Source organism: Xenopus laevis, chromosome 4S, assembly GCF_017654675.1.
Source record: "Xenopus laevis strain J_2021 chromosome 4S, Xenopus_laevis_v10.1, whole genome shotgun sequence".
Classification (NCBI taxonomy): domain Eukaryota; kingdom Metazoa; phylum Chordata; class Amphibia; order Anura; family Pipidae; genus Xenopus; species Xenopus laevis.
The window spans coordinates 103,610,810-103,636,869 of record NC_054378.1 but is presented as its reverse complement, the minus strand read 5'-3'; the positions used below and the strand labels follow the sequence as shown (position 1 = coordinate 103,636,869).

Sequence of the window (26,060 nt, the reverse complement as noted above, 5' to 3'; positions counted from 1 at the left end):
TCTTTACTCATTTACCTACTAATAAAATTACACTCAATCCATTGCACTTCCATTTATATGAAACAATGAAAGAGCTCTGGAATGGGAAAACCATTATATTTTTCGAAGTACTGTAGTCATTCAGATGGAACCATCGGAAAGCTGTAAGGCTACAGCTCAGTAGCAGCAATAAACATGTTTGGGATAGATGGAAATAGCGTATGGGTCCATAACATCGCTTCTATACATAGGAACTTGTAAAGCAGTGCCCACCATTCTGCTCGCTCCATTTTGAATAATCCATACACCAGATTGAGACAGATTAGATTTGAAAGAGATTTTTAATTGCCTAGGAGTACTATGTAGAATCCAATTCCAAAATACAGATAGATCAGAGAGAATTTTGCAGTCAAATGGTTAAAACTTTGGTAATAAATAAAACTGTCCCAGACCTGAGCTGGAAGTTAGGGGTATAAACAGCTTCTGCAGGATGCACGCCTATCTGATATTTATAGGGAAATGTACACTGTGACAGTTATTGTTTTGCTTATTTTACATTAAATGTAAAGTACAAAGACAAAGCTTGTTGTATGCATAGAACAGCAGTAGTCAACAGGAACGTCAACAGGAAAATCACTATATTTTTCAATCACTTGAGCTGTTAATTTAAGATCTAGAAAGAATGCTTGAGAGCTTTGACAAGAAACACGAAAGCTGCCATTCGCCTAGATCAATGCAATTTATGCATAAAAGTTACACAATATGCATACAATAAGCTACTTATACTGTACTGGCTATTTAGTGTAAAATACAAGACTGGACATATATTTTTTTTTAGGGTATGGCCACACGTGCAGATTCGGGGAGATTAGTCGCCTCTTCTTCTTCGGGGCGACAATCTCCCCAAACGGCCTTCCCCCTGTCCTCCGCCGGCTAAATGAAAATCACCTGGGGGAAGGCACACACGGCGCTTCGTTTTCCGAAGTCGCCTCACGAGGAAAACGAAGTGTTGCATGTGCCTTCGCACATTTTAGCCGGAGGAGGGCAGGGGGAAGGCAGTTTGGGGAGATTGTCGCCCCCCGAATCTGCTTGTGTGGACAGACCCTTATAGGTCTCAGTGGATAGTAGTACAACATAACATGTAATCATTGTGTCATTGTCTGAGCTGCTGTTTCTCTTGAGTGTATAAGGAGAACCACAATCCCACTAACTCAAAACAATAGGCACCAACATCAGAGACAGGTTGTCAGCATAGGCACTACTATTTCATTGTTACAATGTAAAATTCTTCAATGTCTGGACAGCACAATGTCTGTTCTCCTGCAAGGATACAGGGCATTTGCATATTGAATCCCTTAGGAGCAGCTCAGTGGTAAAAGCACAGATGTTCAAACAGGGAAAGGATCAGCTAACACTCAGCTGTAGTTGGAAGGACCTGGACATACAGGGTCTTCTCATTAAGGCTTGACAGTGCTGTACCAGGCTTCAACTCTATATGAAGGAAAAGGGAAGACACAAAAGTAATCTTGTGTTATGGATAAAGACAGCATAGGCACAGATACTGTAAACATTGACAATAAGAATTTTACAATTGCTAAGTTAACGGCTAGCCTTCAGTTATATGCATATTATAACATCAACATATCCCAGGGAAGTGGTGTAAGATGTACTGGATTCCACTATAGATATTTAAATAGTTCATTAGTCAAGGCCCCTTTAGACCCTCTATACTAGTGGGCCTCCGGCAGCTGTTGGATCTGCCTTCTTTCTATTTCCACCCTGGAGATTACGGGGCAAATTTACTAAAGGGGGAAGTGACTAACGCTGGCGTAACTTCACAAGCGAAGGAGATAGACTCTAGCGCTACTTCGCACTCTTGCGCCAGACTTGACTTCACCACCTCAGACCAGGCGAAGTGCAACAGAGTAGATAGAAGTTCCTCAAAAAATAGTTGAATATTTTTCTAAGTCCCAAAAAATGCTGGCGTCTTTTCATTTTTCGGAAATATAGGGGGAAGCTGGGTACCCCAGAAAAAATGTACGATCTTTTGCAGCCTAACATATGGCACCTAAACTATACACTGGGCTCATGTGTAGGGCAATATAACTATTTTATTTTATTAAGGTTCCCCGTTTCCCGGGCTTGTGTAATGTAATGTATTGGCTGCAACATATACGTCCATTCAACTTTAACTTCCTGCCGTATTCAAATTAGCTAACGCTAGCGCAACTTCGCGTCGATTGGGGCAGTAACGCTAGTACAACTTTGCCAGCGTTTGGCGCCCTGTGCGCAACTTCGGATTTTAGTGAATTAGTGTTGTCCTGGCAAATCTACACCTGGCGAAGTGTGGCGATGTGAGTGAAGCCGTCGCTGGCGAATTTTCGGAGGTTAGTGAATTTGCGCCTTCATGTGCACCTTTGTATAACAGGTAAGACAAAAGACAATGATCATTACTGTTAAGCCTTGATATTCAAGACCAGTGAAGACTACTAGCCAAAACCTATGTCCTTACCAAAGCTGTGCCCTGGCCAAGTTGCCATCCTTTAATGATAGAAAAATTTATATCAAAAAATGATATAAGTCCCAAAGCTTTCTTCAAGTAAAAAATATTAATTTATTGAAGTACATTTGACACACCTATGACTAAGCGCCGGAGGGTGCGAAACGCGTAAGGTGGGATATGGGGGGTAGTATGTACCAGCTTTAATTCTTTTAAAATGTACTTCAATAAATTAATATTTTTTACTTGAAGAAAGCTTTGGGACTTATATCATTTTTTGATATAAATTTTTCTATAGTTGATGGCCCTTTTGAACTGGGGCAAGTCCCGTGGGCTTGGTTTGATTAATATGGACTCCCGATTTTGTATAGAATCCTTTAATGATACACACTGGAAGATACATTTCACATTTTCTGGAGGACCTACTGCATATTATACTTTTACTTTGTTTGAAGAACATAACAAAACCAGGATTAATGGCAGCCCTGCTGTAAGGGAAGTGTGAAGCCTAAATCATACAAGAACAGGATAAAGCTTTGACTTGAGGAACCCATAAAGATTATGGAATACTTCTGAAGTCTCCAATAAAAGGCAAAAACATTGTTGGCATGTATTTACTAGAATACAGATGATGTTTGCTTTGGTTGGTAAAATTGTTTGGGGGATTGATTTTATTTTAGAGACTGTGCTTTGGATTGGAAATCAGATACCAGTAATTGAATTTTGTCTCTAAAATTGAAAAGCAATATACTTATCACAAGTGACAAGGGAGTTTATTTTAACTCCACTGGCACAGATTCTGCATCCCTGTCATTCTCCTCTTCAGCAAGTGTTTGGAACAAACTAGAGCCCTGACACAGGACAGGTAATAGAAGAGAGGAGGCTTAGGCAAGTAAATATCCTCTCTGCCCTGCCTAGTCTTAAAGGAGAAATCACTTTACAGAGTAAGTAATGTTTTTAAAGGTGAAGTCAAAGCCGACTAGCTGCAGTTTCAACCTATTTGACCTGGATAAGAGAGGCACTGGATAAGAGAAGTATGTGGTACCATGATAGTTGGTCAGTTTGCCAACAACTAACAAGATGAATCAATGGGAAAGTGCCTAAATAATAACATAGTACGTTAGGTTGAAAAAAAAAAGACACACGTCCATCAAGTTCAACCTTTTAACTTTTTTTTTTTAACCTGCCTAACTGCCAGTAGGACCTGCTGGTTGTTTAGGTCAGTGACTCCAGAATGTTAAGAGCAATAATATAGTGAATAAAATACCCCCTCTTGTAAAATATAAGGATATTATAAGTTACCGATGAGTTCCATGAGCATATAAAAACACAAGGCCGAAGGTAGAGTGCTTTTATACAGGTCATGGAACTCCAAGGTAACTTCTAATATCATATTTTGCAACAGGGGGTACTTTATTATAATACACAAGTTTCGGTGAGTCATGTGACAGAAATGACATCAAGCTCTGCTTATAAAGGATGACATCACTAAGAACCGTTTATAAGGATATAATACACAAAAGCCATGAATATCTTGTAAATTATATCCTAATAAACGGTGAGTTCTGATGTCAGTGGTTAGCAGTGAGTAGTGATGTAATTTCTGTCACATGACTCACTGAAATTTGTGTATTATAATAAAGTACCCCCAGTTGCAAAATATGAGGATATTAGAAGTTACCTCGGCCTCGTCTTTTAATTGGGTCATGAAACTCCTCGGTAACTTATAATATCCTTATAATTACAAGAGGGGGTACTTTATTCACTATATAATTTACAGTATATTCATGGTTCATGTGTATTATATAGTGGATAATGTAAACCCTGCTGTAATTTATAAAGATATTATGTCACCGAGGAGTTACGTGACCATATAAAACTACGAGGCCGTAGGCTTTTATACAGGTCACATAACTCTGAGGTGACTATTAATATCTTTATAAATTCCTGTAGGGGGTACATTATCCATTATAATCTACATTGTTTTTAATTTTTTTACTGTCTCCCCTTGTATGATTCTTCTCCTTTAACCTAAGTTCTGTGGCATCCTGACCACATGGTTGCAGTTATTTTGTTTTAAGCTAAAAAGTGGCAGAAGGGGAAAGGCACAAAGGGTGTAAAATGCAGGGGGGTGGGCAACACCAGAGATGAACTGAGTGAGATAAACAGAGAGAAGATTGATGGCACAAGAGGGCCGTGGGTGGGAGGGAAAGACGCAGTGAGACTGAAGTTTGAAGCTGGAGGGTGGGAGCAGCAAACAGATCGAGATGAAGAGTAACAGGGTGTGGGAGGGGCAGATAGAGTGTGACTGAAGAAGTAGGGGGAGTAGAGAGAGAGGCAGATGGAGCAATATTGAAGTAGCCTGGAGGATTGGAGCGCTGAAGAAACAGGAGAGAATGGTGACAGGGTGTGGGAGGGGCAGAGGGAGGAGCGGAAGAGGAAGACTGAGGCAGACGAAGCAAGATCAGTAATGGAGGGGGAACAGAAGAGGAAGAGAGACACTGAGGGAGCAAGCAGCAGAGGGTGGGAGACAAAAGGAGAACGGAGAGGTAGGAAAGGCAGCACGACCTTAATAGGAGGCGCGAGAGAGCGTGCTGAGTGAAGGCGGAAGTGAGGTAGACAGGCAGGAGGAAAAGCTGTAGGGAGAGTGCGGCAGTGACAACTGCTGACGCATTAAGCTATAAACGGCGCGTTCGGATGCCAGAACGCGCCGTTTATAAGGATATAATTTACAGTCTGGTCCCATAGGGAAATGACCAGACTGTAGATTATATAAATATACGCATTCGGGCTTAGGGGCCATTATCTAGAATAAGGGATCTTATAAAAAATGTCTCTAATATAATTAGTTAGACAAAAATGCAATGTATAAAGGCTGGAGTGACTGGATGTGTAATATAATAGCCACAACACTACTTCCTTCTTTTCAGCTCTCTTGGTTGCCACTGATTTGTTACCAGGCAGTAAACATTCAGTGACTTAAGGGGGGGGGGCACATGAATCATAACTGTTGCTTTTAAATCTGAGCTGAATGCTGAGGATCAATTGCAAACTCACCGAACAGCTATGTCCCATGTGGCCCCCCTTAAAGTCGCTGACTAACTCAGCGTTATAGAGCTGAAAATCAGGAAGTAGTGTTCTGGCTATTATGTTACACATCCAGTCACTCCAGCCTTTATACATTACATTTTTGGCTAACTAACTATATTAGAAACATTTTTTATTTTGCACAGCCTATTTAGCTAGTTTTTATTTTCACACTGAACTGTTCCTTTAATGACAATAGTCAGCTGAGCTTCACCAATTTAGTGTAATGTAGGAGTATTGTTTGAACACCAATGTGCTTAATATTAGAACACATTCCAAACAGAATAAAACCCTGTACCAAGGCTCTGCAGTTTATATAATTGTGAGGATTTGCTCCTTGCGTGCACACCAGCGGGAGCTGTCCTACATTCTGACACACAAAGGAAGGCTCGATTCCTCCTTGGTAAGCTATAAATTGTGCTAGAAGCTGTCTTTTCTGCAAAATAGGTCTCCAGCGAGGAGCCTTTGTTCTTGTAATTAGGAAGAGCTGAAGTTCTCATGAAACCAATTCTCTCTAAGTGCGCAAAACAGGTAGGCATGATTTGCCATAACCAACTGAGATGTTAACTGGCTCCAAAGCGTTAAATTGCTTTTGTTACTCACCTTCATTAAGCGCACAGTCCAAAAACAATCGAAACCGTCTGCTTCGAAGGCCGAAAACTTTAGCCACTTCATGGAATAAACCAGAGCAAGTCAGACCATTCTGGCCAAGAGGGTTTTCCAATAGCAGTGTTCCTAAACGGATGAACACGCATATTGATCACACTCATGCACACCAGGCTTTAAGTAACGATTCTAAAACAGGACTATGCATTACCTTGTCTCTCTTCGTTTAGAAGCCTAAGATTGATATACTGACACAGCAGTTGACTCCCATCAGCAGATACCTCTGCGGGTGAGGCAGAACATACTTGCAGGGTTTTCCCACTAAGACTTAAAAGGTTGCAGTCATTCCGAAGTTCTAGAGGTGAGACAAAAGCACAAGTAGAAGTATTCCCATGGTGAACAGCTTTAAAAGAATTATGACTGAAGCATATATTACATACACTTTCCTTATCTAGTGTGACATAAAGGAGACAAACACCTCTTCAGATCTAACCTGTTTTGCCGCAGTACATGTTAAGTTGGGGGCTCAGATGGAATATGTTGCAGACAGCAGATTTGAGCTCAGCCAGCTTAGATAATGCATCTCCTTTAGGATTCTCTAGCAGCAGGCAACCACCTAAAACAGAGCAAATGAAGAGAAGCTGTATAGCATAAGGTAATCATTTATTTGTTTTCAATTTAAACGTAACTGTGAGTCTATCGGGGGAATGTAATAGGTTTCATTAAAGCAAAAAAACGTTTGCAAACACCTTTGATTTCCATTGTTTGTGTCCTTTAGAACCGATTTGAGACCTCAACGACTTCCTCGCAAAGTTTGTGAACAAATGGTTTTTGCATACGTGCGATGTAATCAAATTTCACAATCGAAACTACAGAGCAGATGCCAACGCTTACCTTAGCTTAGCAATAATGAGCATTATAATAATCACCAGCGAATGATTTTACATTGCGAGCAGCACTAAACATTCACAAAAGCAACATTTCAATCAACGATGTTGATTATAATTACTCTCCCTCTTAAGTGTCACATGTTGAACGATTTGGCCACATACAGATGGCCAAACTGCACTGACTGCATCAATTTAAAGGGATTCTGCCACGGGAAACCATGTTTTTTTCAAAATGCATCAGTTAATAGTGCTGCTCCAGCAGACTTCTGCACTAAAAACAGTTTTTCTGAAAGCACATGACCAGGCAAAATGACCCCAAATGGCTGCCAAAACAACTAAAAAAACAATTGTTGGTTCAGGAATAATATTTTATATGGTAGAGTGAATTATTTGCAATGTAAACAACGTAATTTAGAAATTAAAACTACACCAGAAAAATCATGACAGTATCCCTTTAAGTGCAGCTAAAACATATTTGCATTGGCAAATGACCCCACACAGGTGACAATGGGGCCATTCAAGCTGTTTTGGGTGATCAACTCTGTGTGGACAAACCCATATATTATAACGGGCTTTTTTAGGAGTCCCTCATATGGACTAACTTGTTTAATTTGGTACCAAATTGGAAAACACAGTTAATTTATCAGTAGTGTTCCTTCTACCAAACATATCTACTACGTAACCTGAAAAACACTATGTATGCAAAAGAAACCAATATTTCAGGGCTTACTTTGTTCTGTGCCATTAACAGATATTTTTAGATTGACGTAGGCGCAGGCAGGACCAGAATCTCCAGCTGCAGACTGTTGTGACCCTCTGACCAGCGTAATCTCTAAATCAGATCCTTTCAGCTAGATAGAGCAAACATTACAGTTAGATACAATGGAATTTAAGAGTATATTTCAGTTATGTTTACATGCAAAAACAGCAAGTTGAGTTGGAACAGTGAAGATGGACCTAATTTTGCCCAATGTTTAATGTGTTTCAGTTTCTGCTAAAGGGTGGGCCACAAACTGACAGACTTAAATGTTGGAAGGCCAACTGGAACATGAGAGTTTTTTGTCCTTGCTAAATCCATATCTATGTAGCTATATAGATCATCTGAATCCTTTCATCTGAAAAACTTATTTTATATATTTATAATATTCTTTCCTCATCCACAATTCTTATTTCCCCCCATTTCACCAACTCTCCCTTTTATTCTACTTGATACTAAATTCTGAACTCCTTATTCCCTTTCTATCCTCCCTTTCTCTCCAGACTGGTTTTCTCTCTTACTTACTCTTGCCCTCTGCTTTTTACTCTACGTTCCCTTATGCCTTTCCATTATATGATCCTCCCATTTTTTTTTCTTCTTCCCCCTACTGCCACTTGCCCTCTTCCCTTTCTTCTGTGATAGTTTTCTGTATTCTGCCCCTGTATTCTACTCACTACCTTAACCTTAAGCTTAAGCTCTTCTATTTCTCAGTCCTTATACAGGGCTCCCTTACCCGTTGCTCATTGGTTTTTTCAGTTATCTACCCAACCCACCTTCATTCTGATCTCCCATTCTCATCTCTACATGCTCCTCTCTCTGCATTAGGTGGTTTTCCTTTAATTTCTTATGTATCTGGACCAATAATTGCTAAACTCTGCTTTACGATACTTAAGGAAGCTCCATACTTGGAAAGGCACACACAGGTGAGTCAATAACCGGTGAACCATCCTACTACACATTTACCATGATATCTGACAAAGGGATTTTGCAGGCTGCAGGGCAGATGTGTTATGATTTTAACTGCAGCAAGCCAAGAGTGGCAATTTTAGCAGGGAAATACAAAATATCAATATTCTAAGGGTTTAGAGACAGACATTCTCCCTTTAAATAAAATCTTTAGAATAAGGTTTTACATCACATGGTTATGAATCTTTGTTGAGGAAGTAATACAGGTCACTGCTGGAAAGTGGTACAGGTCAGCTCACCATCCAAATCAACTCAGTTCACATACCTGTGTCTTCTCCTTTATAACAACACTGCTAGATGGTGGCACTGGGTAAGGTTTCAGAGGAGACTTTACAGTGGCTAGAATGAAGTCAGTGTGCCTCTCAATAACAGACTGTAGGTAATTTCCCTCTGGGAGTGATTGGTAGTAAATGGTGATCTCATCAGTAGGAACCAAATTTCCCTGGAGAACAGTACAAGGTCAAATGCCACAGATGCACAGACTGTAAACTTTAATTATGGTCTAGTGTAGAATATTTCTAATTTGAAAACATATTAAAATGCCCATTGAGTAGATCTGCAGTCGCTGATTCAAAGCAGGGCAGAGATGCAACAGACAGCGGATCTCTTAAAAACAAATTGCCAAATAAAAATGTAATAAACAGAAAGCATGCAGTGATAATTCATTTAGGCAAGTCAATCTTTTCAAAATATTAATCTACATCAAAAGTAGATAGTTCTACTTTTGTAAGTAATTGTCACTTGAAGGTCCTAAACCTGACTGTTTTGCCAACCTGACTGTCTCTTCTTAACCTGTCAAGAGTTTCTAATGCTAACTCCTGCTGCACAACTATGGCAGCCTCCTCATAGAGGAACAGGGTAGTAAGAAAGGTAATGTAAAAGCATCAGGCAAATAGTTTTATGGCAAAATTATAAATAGCATTCAAAGACAACGTTATAATAGATAATAAAAAAGGTTATTTTCTGATGTCAGTATCTCTTTAAGGACATCTTCTTCTTGCGTGTAGCTATTATTAGACAACTAATTGGCCGTCAATGAGATTATTAATGAAATTAGGCTTGAAAATCTTTACAGTGAAATGTTATTTTTACCCTAAAGGCTGCATTTCTTTCATATCATGTATAGGCCAATGTATTAGTCTACAGAAAATATTGTAACAAGTGCAAAACAGCCATTAATAAAAACAAAATCCTTGGGTCTTGCGTCCAAACTCTTATGTCCACTGAAACCTATGACTGGATTTGTTAAAAATGCCCCAGCGTGTTAATTTCAAGAAGTTCAAGAAATTGTCTAAATGGAGTTTACAGCAACAAAAACATCATCAGGACTTTAGGCACATGGTCACTGTCTCCTGCTTAAGGAAACTCATTTTTATAATGATCCCATTAAAGATTATGTTTGCCATTCCTTTAGACAATATTATACCATCAAATAGTTGGTTTTATAGACATCAAAGGTCATTTAAAGTTGCAGCAATAAGGTACTAGAAATGAAAACGGATGCTAATTATGATGAGACTCTCCAATAATGGGCCTTTTACAAAACGATTCTCTCCCACCCCCCCCAAAAGGAGCATTTCCAAGTTTTAAAGGCTGCGTGTCTGCTGGCAATGTTTTAAGAGTATTAAGGATATTTTTCATCAGCTGCAATGCTCTTTCTAATCTTTTCAAGGGTCAAGGAAACGGTATTAAAAGGCGAAGAGCAATTATCTGATAATATAACTACAATGAATGCAATTATCTGTCGCCAAAAATACATTTATTATGTGGAAATGCTATGTTTAGTTATTACACCAGAAAGAAGAACACAACGGATTGGGTTTATCTGAGTAGACTTTAGGTGTGCACAAGCTAAAAATGAGATACTATTAAAAAAGACGCTTCCAACGGCAAGAAATTAGAATTAGTAATGCTTGAAAAAAAAAAAAAAAGCAGAAACAGACCTTTTTCCTCAGCTTTTGGATGCGGTTAATCACTTCTCTAGCAACACCTTCATCCAACATGGACTGGTCTGGTGTAACGTCTAACAAGACTAATACCTGCAGAGAAAAGTAAAAAAAAGATGAGGTAAGGAAGACTGGTGTCAATGTCCAGAAGCAACAAAACTTTTAGGGAAGAAACACAAGTATTAATGAATGAAATTCTCTGCCTGCTATGTACGTTGAGAGACAAAGTTGTAACAATAGATAGAAACAGTCAGTCATATTTAAATGGGTGGCTCAACTTTAAATTCACTTTTAGTATGTTATAGAATGGCTGATTCCAAGCAACTTTTCAATTGGTCTTCATTATTTATTTTTTAGTTTTTTAATTATTTGCCTTCTTCTTCTGACACTTTTCAGCTTTCAATTTGGGGTCAATGACCCCATCTAAATTCAAATACTCGATAAGGCTACACATTTACTCGATAAGGCTACACATTTACTCGATAAGGCTACACATTTATTGCTATTGCTAGTTTGTATTACTCATCTTTCTATACAGGCCCTGTCCTATTTTTATTCCAGTCTCTTATTCAATCAATGCATGGTTGCTGGGATAATTTGGACCCTTGCAATTAGATTGCAGACATTTCAAACTGGAGAGCTGCTGAATAAAAAGCTAAATAACTCAAACAGCATAAAAAATGAAAACCAATTGCAAATTGTCTCAGTATATCACTCTCTAAACCATACTAAAAGGTAATCTAAAGGTGAACAACCCCTTTAATTATCCTTTCTATAAATGCATTTAGGGCTGTTCCTCAAAGACCTTTTGCCACCCAATAATTAAAAGTGGTCTTACTAAGGAAACCATGAACACATACCTGTAATGCCAAGAAACTTATACTGGTGGAATAAGAGTTGTGGGAAGATTCTTACCTGGGCATCTGAATGAGCTTCAAAATGAGCATCTGCTCCAGATACTTGATCAAAAGTGTAAAGAAGCCTAATATCCTCCTCATGTAGCTCATGGCCTTCCACAACTATGGAACCTGCAAGGCACAAAACCATACAAAAAAAAACTTAGAGATGTGCCTAATTATTACCATACACACACACACCAACACACAAAAGCATTAAGGCAGCCATCTAATAGAGGTCTAATTGTTCAACAAAGCTCTGTTAAAAAAAAAAGAAAAAGGAAAATGATGATATCCTTACCAGTCTTCTGGAATTCTTCCAACTGATTGCTCTTCAGTTCCTTAATGGCAGCCATAACTGATTTGAAAGCCCCCTTTAACCGTTTCCCAAGTACCATGTGATCTGGCTCTGCCCTTAGCCGGATCCCATATTTGTCTTTGTTTGTGGAAACTGTAACTTGTTTCACATTAAGTTCCTGCACAATTAGGAACATTACAGGCATTAGATCATATACATTTACTGGAAAACCACCAGCATATACATACTTTACAAAGACAGGTTGAGAATTGCATATGTGGTCACGTGTGTGCGTGCTTAGGCCCGTGGGTGAGCGGAGGGTCTAAAGCAGGGATCCCCAACCTTTTGAACCCGTGAGCAACATTCAGAAGTAAAAGGAGTTGGGGAGCAACGCTAGCATAAAAAATGTTCTTGGGGTGCCAAATAAGGGCTGTGATTGGCCATTTAGTAGCCCCTATGTGGATTGTCAACCTACATTGAGGCTCTGTTTGGCAGTAAACCTGGTTTTTATACAGCCAAAACTTTCCTCCAAGCCAGGAATTCAAAAAGAAGCACCTCCTTTGAGGACACTGAGAGCAACATCCAAGGGGTTGGAGAGCAACATGTTGCTCGCGAGCTACTGGTTGGGGATCACTGGTCTAAAGGATGCCTATGGGTGCCAAAAAGTGCGTTTCTTTTATACCTGTTCACCAAAATCATAAATTCTTTGTCATACTTGCCATCAAAATGCAGTTGCCGTATGACCAAAAGCTTAATATCTGCAAGCAGCTTCTTTTAAAGGGAAGTCTTGACATACAAATCAAACGTCAATTGGAAAGCAAAGCCTTTGATAAAAATGCAAAGAATAATGGATATCGGGAACAGTCTAAATAGAACTCCCTCCAGCAATTAAAAGCAAAATGTCATTGTTAATTAATAATCTGAAATGTAGATAATCCAGTGGAACATCAAAGAGACCAATTTGCATTGGTAATTTCTATGGAGTAACATACTCTGCCCCTACTAAAGCAAGTTTCTATTAGAAGGGGTGGATGCTGGGAATTCTGCAAGCACATGAAACAATTTATGGCAACCCATGCGGTACTCCAAATGCTAACGAACTACAACTCTCAAACTCTGCCCGATGGAGAATTTTTGAGGTTTTGTTCAATATCAGCCGGATGGCTACATGGGATACATGCATTAATAGAACTGCTCACCTCTTTAATGTATTTTTCCAGGGATTTGATATCTGCTAGGGCTTCAGAGTCTTGGTGGATGACTATCACTTCCTTCAGTGGGTACTATAGGAGAACAAAGTGCCAAATTAACATCAGTGCAGGCAACATGTCAGTGCATCTGCTGACACAACAGAAATCATTAGATAGTGAATACAGCCATGTTTATCACTCACCTTAACTGGAAGGGTCTTACGGTCACGGATGACTCTTCCTAGCTCAATGACAGACTGCATGCGTGACACTGCACCCTCAATCTTTTTGTCAATCAAGTCCTCCCTGGTTAAGATTTCACAAAGACAATAAGCACGGCATATGAAGACGGAAATATTTACTTTACAAGAGATATTCTGCCATTTCCTTGCTAAGATATTACCTGGCAATGGGCAGCATTAGATAGTGGATGCTTTTTGTGTCCTTATCTTGCATGGAAGTTGGATCTATTAACAGTCTCAGCTTTTGGTACATCATCTCTGTGATGAATGGTGTGAATGGAGCCTGTGTTAATGAGAAAAGACATCGCCACTCATCTTTAGTCCCTGTTGTTTGTACCATCACGGTCCAAACCACAATGCCACATTAATGCAGCAAACAGTATTACTCACCATTAATCTGCACATGGAGAAAAGGACACTGAACAAGGTTTCCAGAGCCATTTGGCAATCTTCTGTACCACTCTCACCCTAACGCAAAATAGAGAAAGTAACGATAAAGGAGTAGGATAAATAAACAATTCAATGCACACAATGGTTTAAGCCCACCATAAAATCTGCTTGTTTGGCAAGGTTGCCCAGGAGGCAACAATCTGATTATACTGCAGGCCTACAGAGATCAATTAGGTGAAGATCGCATCAACACATCGATGTAGCCCTTGCCCAATGGGATTTTCACCTATGCCCTATAGATATTTGACAGGTCATGGAAAGGTGAAATACCAACTCAGTCTGGAGGGGCTGAGCCATTGTTCACACCTGTAATAACCCCTGAACCACCTGTAACACCTCTACTGTTCACATCCTAAATCCCTGTACTGTTCACATCTCAGACCCAGACTGCCCACATTGTTCTCACATCAGACAAAATGCTGGAAGGTCACCAGCATTGTGTCACTGGAGCACAGTATGAACTGTTCATCATACAGTCCTGATAGGTTTCCCTGTCTCCTGCTCTATTCTGCCTTCCCTATGCCCTATATGTGTGTGTCATACTCTGCCTTCCCTATGGAACCTGTGTGTGCCATATTCTGCCTTCCCTATGCGCATTGTGTGTGCCATACTCTGCCTGCCCTATGCTCCGTGTGTGCCATACTCTGCCTGCCCTATGCTCCGTGTTTGCCATACTCTGCCTTCCCTATGCTTGTTGTGTGTGCCATACTCTGCCTGCCCTATACTCCGTGTGTGCCATACTGTGCTTGCCCTATGGTCCGTGCATGCCATACTCTGCCTGCCCTATTCTCATTGTGTGTGCCATACTCTGCCTGCCCTATGCTCCCTGCGTGCCATACTCTGCCTGTAGACAAATACAAGATTCCTCTGCACTCAACCCATTATCAATATATTTAAGACAGAGAGATATATTGATAATGGGTTGAGTGCAGAGGAATCTTGTATTTGTCTATTTGTATTTTGTGGTCACACCCTCATTGCACCCCCGCCTAATGATTTTAAAAACTAGTGGTGAGCACAACTTCCCCTTGTTTGCCATACTCTGCCTGCCCTATGCTCCCTGTGTGTACCATACTCTGCCTGCCCTATGCTCCCTGTGTGTACCATACTCTGCCTGCCCTATGCTCCCTGTGTGTGCCATACTCTGCCTGCCCTACTCTCCCCAATTGTGCCACACTCTGCCTGTGCTCTGCCTGGCTTCCATTATCGGCCCTCCACCACGTAGGCCAGAAAAATTCAGACCCTCGTTACCACAGAAGTTGGACAGCACTGCTGTTAGGTCAGCCTAGCTGCTGATTGGTTTTTATCCAAAAGTGTGGAGTGCCATCAGCTCCATTGCACAGCCTGGGAAAGGAGGCAGCAGGAACTGGAACAGATGGGCAGGACTAATAGGGTTTTGGCAAAAATGTTCATAAATCAACCGTGACACTACTGTTTAAGCAGATTCCTTCTATATTTAAGAGAGTGTAGTGGCACATTCTGGTTTTTCACTCAATATGTCTCAATATGGAAGGACAGCACATAACACAACAGAGTAATAATGGGATGGGCACATCCAGGTCAACTTACCTTTAACCGTCTTCGGTTCATGCGCACATACCAGTTTGTGAGCATATCAACAAATTTAACAAGCCGTGGGACCACTGTGTATAATCTGTAGGCTGTATGGGAAAAAATTACAGAGTAAGCAACACCCTTCCTTTCTGTCTAAATCAGTTTGTAAAATTAAGATCCATAGTTGGAAGCAAGAGGATAATATGGCTAGAGAGAGAAAGGATTAAAGTTAGACAGGAGGGGATGCAGGTATTGGCACTGGCCTAGCCACACGCCAGCAATGAATGAAAAGCCGATACCTCTTTATGCATCAAACGGGGTGATCCCAAAGTTTATTCCATGGTGCTCTTGACACAGTTCACAAGACCAAACGTTTCGGGACCGCATGGGTCATGAAGGGTGTTTGATCTTGTGAACTGTGTCAAGAGCACCATGAAATAAACTTTGGGATCACCCCGTTTGCAGCATAAAGAGTCATCGACTTTTCATTCATTGCTAGAGAGAGAGAAAGGATACATAGGAGTACAGTCTGAGGGAAATAGATTTAAAACCCAACAGAGAATTTATATAAATATATAGATGAAAAAGTAGAGCGAGAGAGAAGAAGAAATTGAGAGTTGCCTACCAGACATTTCAGCCTTAAAGAACTGCCCTAGAGACTGAGTAAAGGAGATGATCCACTTGTCCATGATGTTGCTGCTTTGCTGTTTGATGCTCTCATTAAATAGGAAGTGGATGTCTTCTTCCTATGAAAGTATGCAGGAGACATCCATGTAATGGGCTGTGCAGTTTTTTCCTTAGACTAATCACAGATCATTCTACTGTGTTTTATTAACCGCGACCATTTATTTGGTACAAAGTCAGGCAAACAAGAGATACACGGCACTGCCCTTATTTGATAAAAGTATGCTTAGCCCATTAATAAAAAAATACTGCTGTATATACTGTATCAGTGCATCTGAGATTGCTTATTCAAACCTACGGTGTTTGAGCTAACTGCCATCAACCTGTAGTAAATAAAGCAGCAGCACTCCGGTATTTTTGAAAATTTGTAAACCTTTACTTAAATGTCATAGGCAACGTTTCGGGCTACACAGGCCCTTTGTCAAGCCAATGGCTTGACAAAGGGCCTGCGTAGCCCGAAACGTTGCCTATGGCATCTAAGTAAAGGTTTACAAATTTTCAAAAATACCGGAGTGCTGCTGCTTTATTTACTACATGTATACTTTGCCCTGGCAGGGGGTACGGCTTGCACCCGGGCCTGCAAAGAGCTTAATCCGCTTTTGAAGCACACCTTATCTACATTAACTGCCATCAACCTGTGTTTTTTCTATTCCTCTGTACATGTTCCACAAAAAAATGTAAACATCTTAATAAACATTTAAATAAAATATACTTTTCCTCCCCCGTTGCACTTGCAGAATTCTTTTCCCAATAGCGTTTGTACCATTTGTAGCAAGAATTTCCTTTCTAGCAGAGTGGGGGGGTATGTCAGATCCTGTAGGGCCAAACTGGCACAGCAGACAGCAGATAAACTATTAGATTATACAGGTATGGGACCGGTTATCCAGAATTCTGTGGACCTAGCGTTTTCTGGATTAGGGATCTAATTTTCTCATGCCGTAAGTCTACTAGAAAATCATGTAAACATTAAATAAACCCAACAGGCTGTTTTGCTTCCAATAAGGATTAATTACATCTTAGCTGTGATCAAGTACAAGCTACTGTTTTATTATTATAGAGAAAAAGGAAATCATTTTTTAAAATTTGGATTATTTGGATAAAATGGAGTCTATGGGGCATAATTGGTTTCTGGGTAACGGATCTCATATCTGTACAAAAGCTATTTAAACACCAAGTCCATAAATGTTTTATTAACCTACGCTAGATAGATGCAGGTATGGGACCTGTTATCCAGAATGCTCAGGGCCTGGGGTTTTCCGGATAACAGATCTTTCCATAATTTGTCTACTTGAAAATCATATAAACATTAAACAAACCCAAAAGGCTGGTTCTGCTTCCAATAAGGATTTATTATGTTGTAGTTGGGATCAAGTACAAGCTACTGTTTTATTATTACAGAGACAAGGGAAATCAATTTTAAAAATGTGAAGCATTTGATTATAATGGAGTCTATGGGAATCAGGCTTTCTGTAATTCGGAGCTTTCAGCATAATGGGTTTCTGGATAACGGATCCCATACCTTTATATAAATGTGACATACTTTCAGGCAGTTAAGAGGAGGCCGGGCAGCTTTTTGAACTAGTGGGTTGTTGCAAATGATCTTACTATAGCTATTAACTTACAGAGAAAGCAGCCGTCAGAAGCAGTTCTTTTAAATATGGATGCACCGAATCCAGGATTCGGTTCGGGATTCGGCCAGGATTCGTCCATTTTCAGCAGGATTCGGCCGAATCCTTCTGCCTGACCGAACCATATCAGAATCCTAATTTACATATGCAAATTAGGGTCGGAGAGGGAAATTGCGTGACTTTTTGTCAGAAAACAAGGAAGTAAAAAAATGTTTCCCCCTTCCCATCCCTAATTTGCATATGCAAATTAGGGTTCGGTATTCGGCCGAATCTTTCCCAAAAGATTTGTGGGTACGGCCGAATCCAAAAAAGTGGATTCGGTGCATCCCTACTTTTAACTAGGTTGTCGGGTTTTTAATCGTGTATAATTCTCTGAAATAGCAGTAGGTTCATTGGGAACAGATAAGAACTAACTGTCTGTCTTTGAACTTTCCTATTTGTTTTTCAAATAGGTTCTCCATGCATTTTGCTATCACACTTCCATACAACAGTTATTCTATACTGAAAAGGACCACTGGGAAAGTGTACAAATTGTGAAAAATAAAACATGATTGAAACAGCACAATTATTAGAACAGGATACTTTACTGAAACTGCATTGGCATAGTACATGTGGTAAGCAGTAAATAGAGTTCAATGTGGTCAGAAACAGCTGTAGGTATGCATGGAAATGGCATGCAGCCTCATTATGATATATTTTGGGCATCTCCCGTCGGAATCAATGATTGATTGTGGCAACATTCTAGGAGCAATATACCCTCAGAATTGACCAGCCAGATGACAGGTGGTTAAGACTACCAGAACGAACCACATGTCCACTGTGGGTACAAATGCCAGTCTGTATGTGCCCTGATTCCTATAAACACGTCGTCATTTTGATTTTGTTTCCGCATCAGTGTCTGATTTACTGGTATTAGGAACCGCACTAGCAAATTCTTTATCCCTATGATAGTAATGCCAAGGACGCTCACTGTATGTACACCGAGTAATGGAGATTCTAGAAAGGCAGAAACACTGAAATCTACACTACGGGGCAGATTTACTAAGCTCGAGTGAATAGTTCGAATGCAAAAATATTCGAATTTCAAAGTATTTTTTTGGGTACCATCGAATTGGTCAAATTCAATCGAATCGAACGATTCGCAGTAAAAATCGTTTGACTATTCAATAATCAAAGTACTGTCTCTTTAAAAAAAAACTTTGACTTCATACTTCGCCACATTAAAGCTACCGAAGTTCAATGTTAGCCTATGGGGACCTTCCAGAGCACTTTTCTAAGTTTTTTTTGATCGAATAAAAATCATTCGATCAATCGCTTAAAATCGTTCGAATCGTAGGATTTTATCGTTCAATCAAACTATTTTCATTCGATCGTTCGAACGAACCTTTTGCGCTAAAATCCTTTAATTATTTTACTTCGAGGGTCGAATTCAAGGGTTTTTTAACCCTCGAAATTCGACCCTTGATAAATCTGCCCCTACAATTCAGTGTATGACAAAACTATTTGGAAGCAAAAGCAATTAAGGGTTACCTTGTGCAGCCTGTAGATGTTCTGCATTAAGAAGCGGTAGGCGTTGTACCAGGGGAGGAAGACATCTTTGAGCACATCCCGGACACCCTCCTCTTTAAAGCGCAGGTTTTCAGCTCTAACCACTGGGGAGTTTATCAGGTACAGCCTTTAAAAATGCACGAGAAATCAGTCATTGGGAAGGGAATTAAATCAAACCAATAGATTTGAAGGAAAATTGTACCCCAGAACCTTGCAGGTCTCTAAAATATTGCAGGTATGGGACCTGTTATCCAAAATGCTTGGAACCTGGGGTTTTCAAAATAAGGGGTTTTCCATAATTTGGATCTCCATACCTTAAGGTTGCTAAAAGTGACTCAAACATTAAATAAACCCAATAGGGTTGTTTTACCTCCGATAAGGTTTAATTATTTCTTAAGTTGGATCAAATACAAGGTAATGTTTTATTACAGAGAAAAAGAGAATACATTTAAACATTTTTAAGTACTTAATTAAAATGGAGTGCTGTAATTCTGAACTCTCGGTTTTCGGATACCTGTATATTACATAATGTAAACTAAGTGCAGACTATGCCGGCAAAAAATCTTATTTGCCGGCACAGGACTGATTCCGAGCACTGGACACACACAGAGTGGGACTGAGAAGGACACATACGGACAGATAAGAAATTTATATGCGATATTGGAATTTTTTTATCCTGCGAGTGTAACTTTTTATGCAGGGATATGTTGAACTACAACTAAATACTGCACTTAGAAAAGATCCTTTGTCTCTTTGCGCTTTTATTTCTTTAACTACAGATTTCTATATACTTGGAGTGGGAGTACTCCAACACTAAAAGCTGCAGAGTGGGGAAACTAACATTATTGAAACAAACAGTGATTCCCAGTAACCTCATCTCCAGGAGCGCCACAGGTGGTAAATTGGTGTATTACAGAATCAACAATGAATACTATTATAGAATCTAGAGAATGTCTGCTGGGGTAAAGAAATTTGAAATTAGTCTCTTTATATCTCTAAAATCCAGAAGTCAACCTGGAATTGGCAAATCCAGGTTATCAGACAAGGCAGACAAGGCATTTTTACGTTGCGTTTTTAAAAAAGGTCCGTCGGGTGTAAATACTGTCACTGAAACCAATGAAAAACGCACTATGCCAATTCTCACAGTGCGCTTACAAGCCGAAATCCGCCACAGGACGCCAGTATTGCCGTTTTTCAGCAGAAACGCCAAAACGTCAAGAAACTACCAAGTCAATAGACTCTATGGGATCTACAAGTTTGAAACAATACTTTACGTAAACACGCAGCGTATTTTAATTATGGCGTTCAAATTCTCGCGAGATAAATGATGTACATACGTTTATATGGCAAATTAGGCCGGTGACGTAATTACGTTGAGTATTGACGATCATTCCTGTTCCCTTTTGCATGTTAATAGCTTTTCTATTGCTTTTTTATTTTCTATTTCCAGCCAGCGGAATTATGGGGAACGAGAGCAATGAGAAGTGCATGTTGGGAAAAGAAAATTACGTGCTGAAAAACGCATGTTGACGGTCACGTGAGGTTTCAGTGGCGTATTTACGTCCGACAGAGCTTTTTTAAAAATGCAGCGTAAAAACCCCACATCTGGGTTTGCCCTAAGACTTGTCTTGTAACAATTCCTTTTTGCCTTATAAAGGTGGTATCACTTTATACATATTTTAGCAAAATTACAATCTGCACCTTCCTTCTGCATATCCTTTTTTATCAGTAGCCCAAATCCGACCCAGATGTCAAACAGAGAACTAACTGCCATTCTTTCCTTTAAGGATGAGATTAGACAGATGTGCGCTTTCCCATGGGGTAAGGAGCCAAATAAGAGATCACTGTGAATGTATTCTTCCCTCTAATGGCAAGGAAAGCCCTGTTGTAGCCTGGAACATCAGTTCTTCCACCCATCTTTATAAACAGTGCTTGACTCTATAATGTTAGTGAGTCGTTTTTTGGCAGCACGCAAGGGAAACAAAAGCAACAAGAGAACATACAAGGCATCACTTTTCAAAAGTAAAACATAATAAACGAAATCTATAAAGGGGGCAAGTAAGGTAGCACTGACAGAAACAACTCGGGGAAATATCAAGATGTTTGAATTGGATTACTGGTGTGGTTTCCTCATCATAACCTTTTAAGCACTTCTAAAGAAGACTATAATAAAATAAGCTGTAATTGTAAAGTCAAAGCAAATCACATAACTAGTTAGAGAAAAAGGTAATTACAAGCAGGTGATTTAGTTATAAAAAGTCAGGCTAAATGCAGGATTTTGGAATAGAAGAATCTTGTATGGACATGTCTAAACCTCTGCACCTCCAAATGGCGTGAACATAAAACTCCAGATATACTGCTTTTACTAAATTAGAAAATCCATATTAAATAAATGGCATTGGGAGAGGTAAAAATGGACATATCTCTGTAACGGTTTGCCTAAGAAGTAAAATATTGCTGCAGCACTACACTTCCATATGAAGAGCAGTGCAAGGTATTTACACTATGCAGCTTATCCTTTCAACACCTGGGTTATTATAAATAGCCTTATTTCCAGGTATAACTGATAGAATGTAAAAACTGGAGGTAAGGAATGATGAACTTTAGGGCAAGAGAGCATTGGGATATTGTTGCTGTAAGAAAAGGATGCACAGCGTTTAAGTTGGTACGATCCAAACCACACGAATATTTTATTGGCAGGCAGCTGGTGTCAGATAAGGACATCTCTATACCTGAAGAAATCTCAGCGATAATGTGCTTTAATTGCTCCCAACAGGAATACTTGTTTTAAGAGAAACAAGAAAGTTTGTCTTGCATCTTTTACTTGAGAACAAAACATCTAATGAATTATGGGAAATACTGATCAGCCTGCATTAAAAAAAAAGATGAGGGGTGCCCATGGGCGCCTTTTACTTATTGTAACAGCTCCATTTGTTCAATTGTATTGAGCTCCTGTACTGGACTATACATCCGCAACTTGCTGTGTTAGCATCACTTACTTTTGTAAGCACTAAATTATGTGTATTCACTGTCGAGGCAGCATGTTCCTTACACAAACTCTAATATTAGCTGAATTTTAGATGTCAATAAGGTAGTAGAGGCCCATCTGCATTTTTGGTACAGATCATTTATCCAGAAACCCGTTATCCAGAAAGCTCAGAATTAACAGAAAGGCTCCCATGACTCCATTATAGTCAAATAATCCAAATTTTTAAAAATGATTTCCTTTTTCCCTGTACTACTATAAGTTGATCCCAACTAAAATATAATTAATCCTTATTTGAGGCAAAACCAGCTTATTGGGTTTATTTAACGTTTACATGAATTTCTAGGAGATTTAAGGTATAAAGAATCCAAATTCCAGAAAGATGTTATCCGGAAAACCCCATATCCCGAGAATTCTGGATAACAGGTCTCATACCTGTACTATTACAATCCGTGTCATGCAGATCCATATATGTCAGCTAGCAACTGCATATCATTTTCATGACGGACATACACGGAGCAAAGGTGAGGTTTGGAGCAAGTTTAGAATGTAATAGAACTAAAATGTGTATATGTATATATATACATATATGTATGTGTGTGGTGTGTGTGTGGTGTGTGTGTGTGTGTGTGTGTGTGTGTGTGTGTGTGTGTGTGTGTGTGTGTGTGTGTGTGTGTGTGTGTGTGTGTGTGTGTGTGTGTGTGTGTGTGTGTGTGTGTGTGTGTGTGTGTGTGTGTGTGTGTATGTATGTATGTATGTATGTATATATATATATATATATATATATATATATAATAATTTTTTTTTTATATAAAGTGTCTGCACTCTAAAATAAAAAACCTGGAACATTTTAAATAGAAAATTTATAAAGCAAAAATATGATTTTTTAATTTTTTTTTTTTTTTTTTTAAATTCTGACCTGAGTGCATCCGATCCATAAACGTTTATCACTTGCATTGGGTCAGGGTAATTCTTCTTACTTTTGCTCATTTTTTGCCCATCACTGAAACAAAACAAAGCAAACTAGCACATTAATACATACTGCAAAACATCAGTGGAACTGCCAGCATCTTACGGCTAAAATATGGACCCGGAGGCAACCAGTGATTGTTTTCTAAAATGCGGAGATATACTTTAGGTTTCCAATATTTAATTCTGTCTTAGGAGAACTGCAAATCTCCCATTGCAATCAACAGCTTGAAAATACTTAGAACTGTGCAGATTCCAGTGGGACATATTGTTCCATGTAATTATAGGCCATGCATGGATTAATGGCTCTTCTGTTTGGTCTTTTCATCAAACACAGAGCAAGTAGCCATGGGCATGTCCTCACTAATTTGGCAACCTTTATGTGCAGGCCAAACAGACAGGTCACATGAGATTTACCCATGTTTAGTAACCCTTGCCAATTCACTTTACAGTTTAAGATCCATATTTTAGTTCTCCTTTTTACATTAATGTCAATATTTTGACAGTGTTTTGTTGCGACTGTAGCTAAAGTGTCAATATAACGATTCGTCACCTCTATCCAATCCAATTGACATTCATGGCTTTTATTAGATTAGCGTTATTGTACTTGGAGCTGCTTCTTTTCATGTGTGTTAATTTGATCTCAGAATATTCTTAGACTGTTATTAATTATTAAATACAGAATGTAGTTCTTGGAATCAAAGATTTTTTAGAGAGAGGTTTCACTTAAGTATAATAACTGCATTAGCTTTATTTATCCGTGTCAATCAGGTAAGTGTTTTCTTTCCTTATGGCTAGTAATTAGGGGTAATTACAGCAACCAAAACCAACAACCAAGTTATGTATTAAGCTGACCATAGACGCAAAGATCCGATGGTACGAATCGAGGATTCATACGATTTTCGGACCGTGTGGAGAGTCCCGACATTCTTCGTCCGGCGGAGATCGGTCGTTTGGTCAATCGGACAGGTTAGAAAATTTCTGCCGGCTGCCGATAATATCTCTGCGTGTATTGCTGATCGTACGATTTTCAGTGGGAGACTGTCACTAGCTTTGTCTGACATAACTATCGTACGATTGCTGTCAGGGGCAGAACATCGGCTGATCTGTTCTTTAACGACTCTATTTGATCTGACTGGTAAGACTTTGATCTGAATGGTTAGTGGCAGGTCGGGAGAAGTCCGGTCATACGATGATTCGTACGATCGGATCTTTGCATCTATGGCCAGCTTTAGCCAGGAACCTTCCCCAAAACAAACCTATTGATCTACTAACCTGGCCAGCACCAGCCCATTCACTATAACATTCTTGAACGGAGGCTGTCCAAAGAGAGCACTGGAAAGCACTAACAGGGTGTAGAACCTAAAGAAATGGTGGTAGGGAAAAGAAGAGAATAAAATAAGATGGAGAGCAGATGACAAAAAATCGGCGTATTATACTATATTAGTATTTGCAGAAATAGACATAGCATAAAATATTCCTTGCATGTCCATTAAACATTAGTGCTACAATTACATCAGCATTATACATGACAATTCACACAAAGATTATCCTTGAAATCACGTGTTTACAACAAATGCAGCAATGTTTACTATGTGTTAGCGTCTAATTTTTAAATACAGGTATAGGATCTATAATCCGGAATGCTTTGGACCTGGGGTTTTCTTAAAGAGGACCCGTCACCAAGACACAAAAAGCTGTATAATAAAAGTCCTTTTCAAATTATACATGAAATCCAATTTCTATTTTTCATTTAAGTGTTCATATCTGTTTTAAGCTCGTTTAAAAAATCTCAGCTGTCAATGAAATAGCGTCTGCCCCTCCTCTATGCCTTAGGCATAGAGGTGGGGCAGACCATTACTTTCACTTTCCATTCAGCACTTTCTAGATGTCACTGCTCTCCCCACATTCTCTTCACCGTTTAACTGTGTAACCAATGTATGGGGATGGACATCAGGTCCCCCATTCTGGTGCACAAACAAGATTTTGAGATGATACAAGGCTTGTCTTGTCCACAAAATGGCTCCTGCCTGCTTGCTGAATTCCCAGACTGAAGGAAACAAGATTCAAATAATTTATATAGTGTAACTTAAGTTCATTGTGCTTGACTAATGTGATAAAATCAGATCTTGAATAATTTTTTTTGGGTGACGGGTCCCCTTTAATAAGTAATATTTCCATAATATGGATACTTCAAGTCTGCTAAAAATCATTTGAACATTAAATAAACCTGATAGCATTACTTTGGCAACAATATGGATGTATGCAGCCTTGTTTACCATCAAGGACAAAGATACTGTTTTATTACAGAGAAAACGGAATTTCAAAGTTAGAATTTTTTGCTTAAAATGGGCTCTGTATATAATAGGAGAAGGCCTTCCCTTTCTGGATACTGGGTTTACAAATTATGGATCCTATACCTGTACTGCTTTGTTCTCTGCATGCATTTGCTGGACCATCATTCCTTACTATTGTTCGCTTTAGTGATAAATGATGCATATTAGTGCTATAGAACTCAAACCCTACAATGTTCGATTTTCCATTTTATTGGAGTGCCATGATCAGAAATTCCAAAATTGAGCCAGAGGTTAAATAAAAGAAATTCAATAATAATAATTAAACCTGAAATGCATGGAATGAAACTGCAGGTACAGTCAAAGAAATTAAATTTAAGTGCAGCTAGAGTACAGGTTTCCTACACTGCGACACTCGGCATTTTATAGCTGGCTAGGAATTGGGCTGATTAAAAGTAGCTGTCACATGCATTTCCAGACATAACAAGGACTATATTGTAGTTAAGCTTCATAATTGATTAGATCCATTACAATCCAGCTGTGCGTAAAAGGGAAGATGGCATATATTCATACATGAAGAGCTCAGTATT

General features: G+C 39.3%; 1 protein-coding gene across 2 annotated transcripts in view; it reads right to left on the bottom strand.

The window, feature by feature from the left end:
* Positions 1-301: 301 nt before the first annotated feature.
* Positions 302-26,060, bottom strand: part of iars1.S (isoleucyl-tRNA synthetase 1 S homeolog) — a 62,899-nt gene continuing 37,140 nt past the window's right edge. For both annotated transcript variants that reach the window (XM_041591272.1, NM_001090928.1), the window contains 18 exon segments: positions 24,452-24,538; positions 23,127-23,210; positions 19,204-19,348; positions 15,987-16,107; positions 15,377-15,468; positions 13,748-13,825; positions 13,519-13,640; positions 13,319-13,421; positions 13,125-13,208; positions 11,929-12,103; positions 11,647-11,759; positions 10,729-10,824; positions 9,051-9,227; positions 7,793-7,913; positions 6,666-6,788; positions 6,384-6,527; positions 6,170-6,301; positions 302-1,470 (listed from right to left, as the gene is read on the bottom strand). In XM_041591272.1, coding sequence (XP_041447206.1) covers positions 1,388-1,470; positions 6,170-6,301; positions 6,384-6,527; positions 6,666-6,788; positions 7,793-7,913; positions 9,051-9,227; positions 10,729-10,824; positions 11,647-11,759; positions 11,929-12,103; positions 13,125-13,208; positions 13,319-13,421; positions 13,519-13,640; positions 13,748-13,825; positions 15,377-15,468; positions 15,987-16,107; positions 19,204-19,348; positions 23,127-23,210; positions 24,452-24,538 — 2,080 coding nt within the window. In that variant the 3' untranslated portion in view covers positions 302-1,387.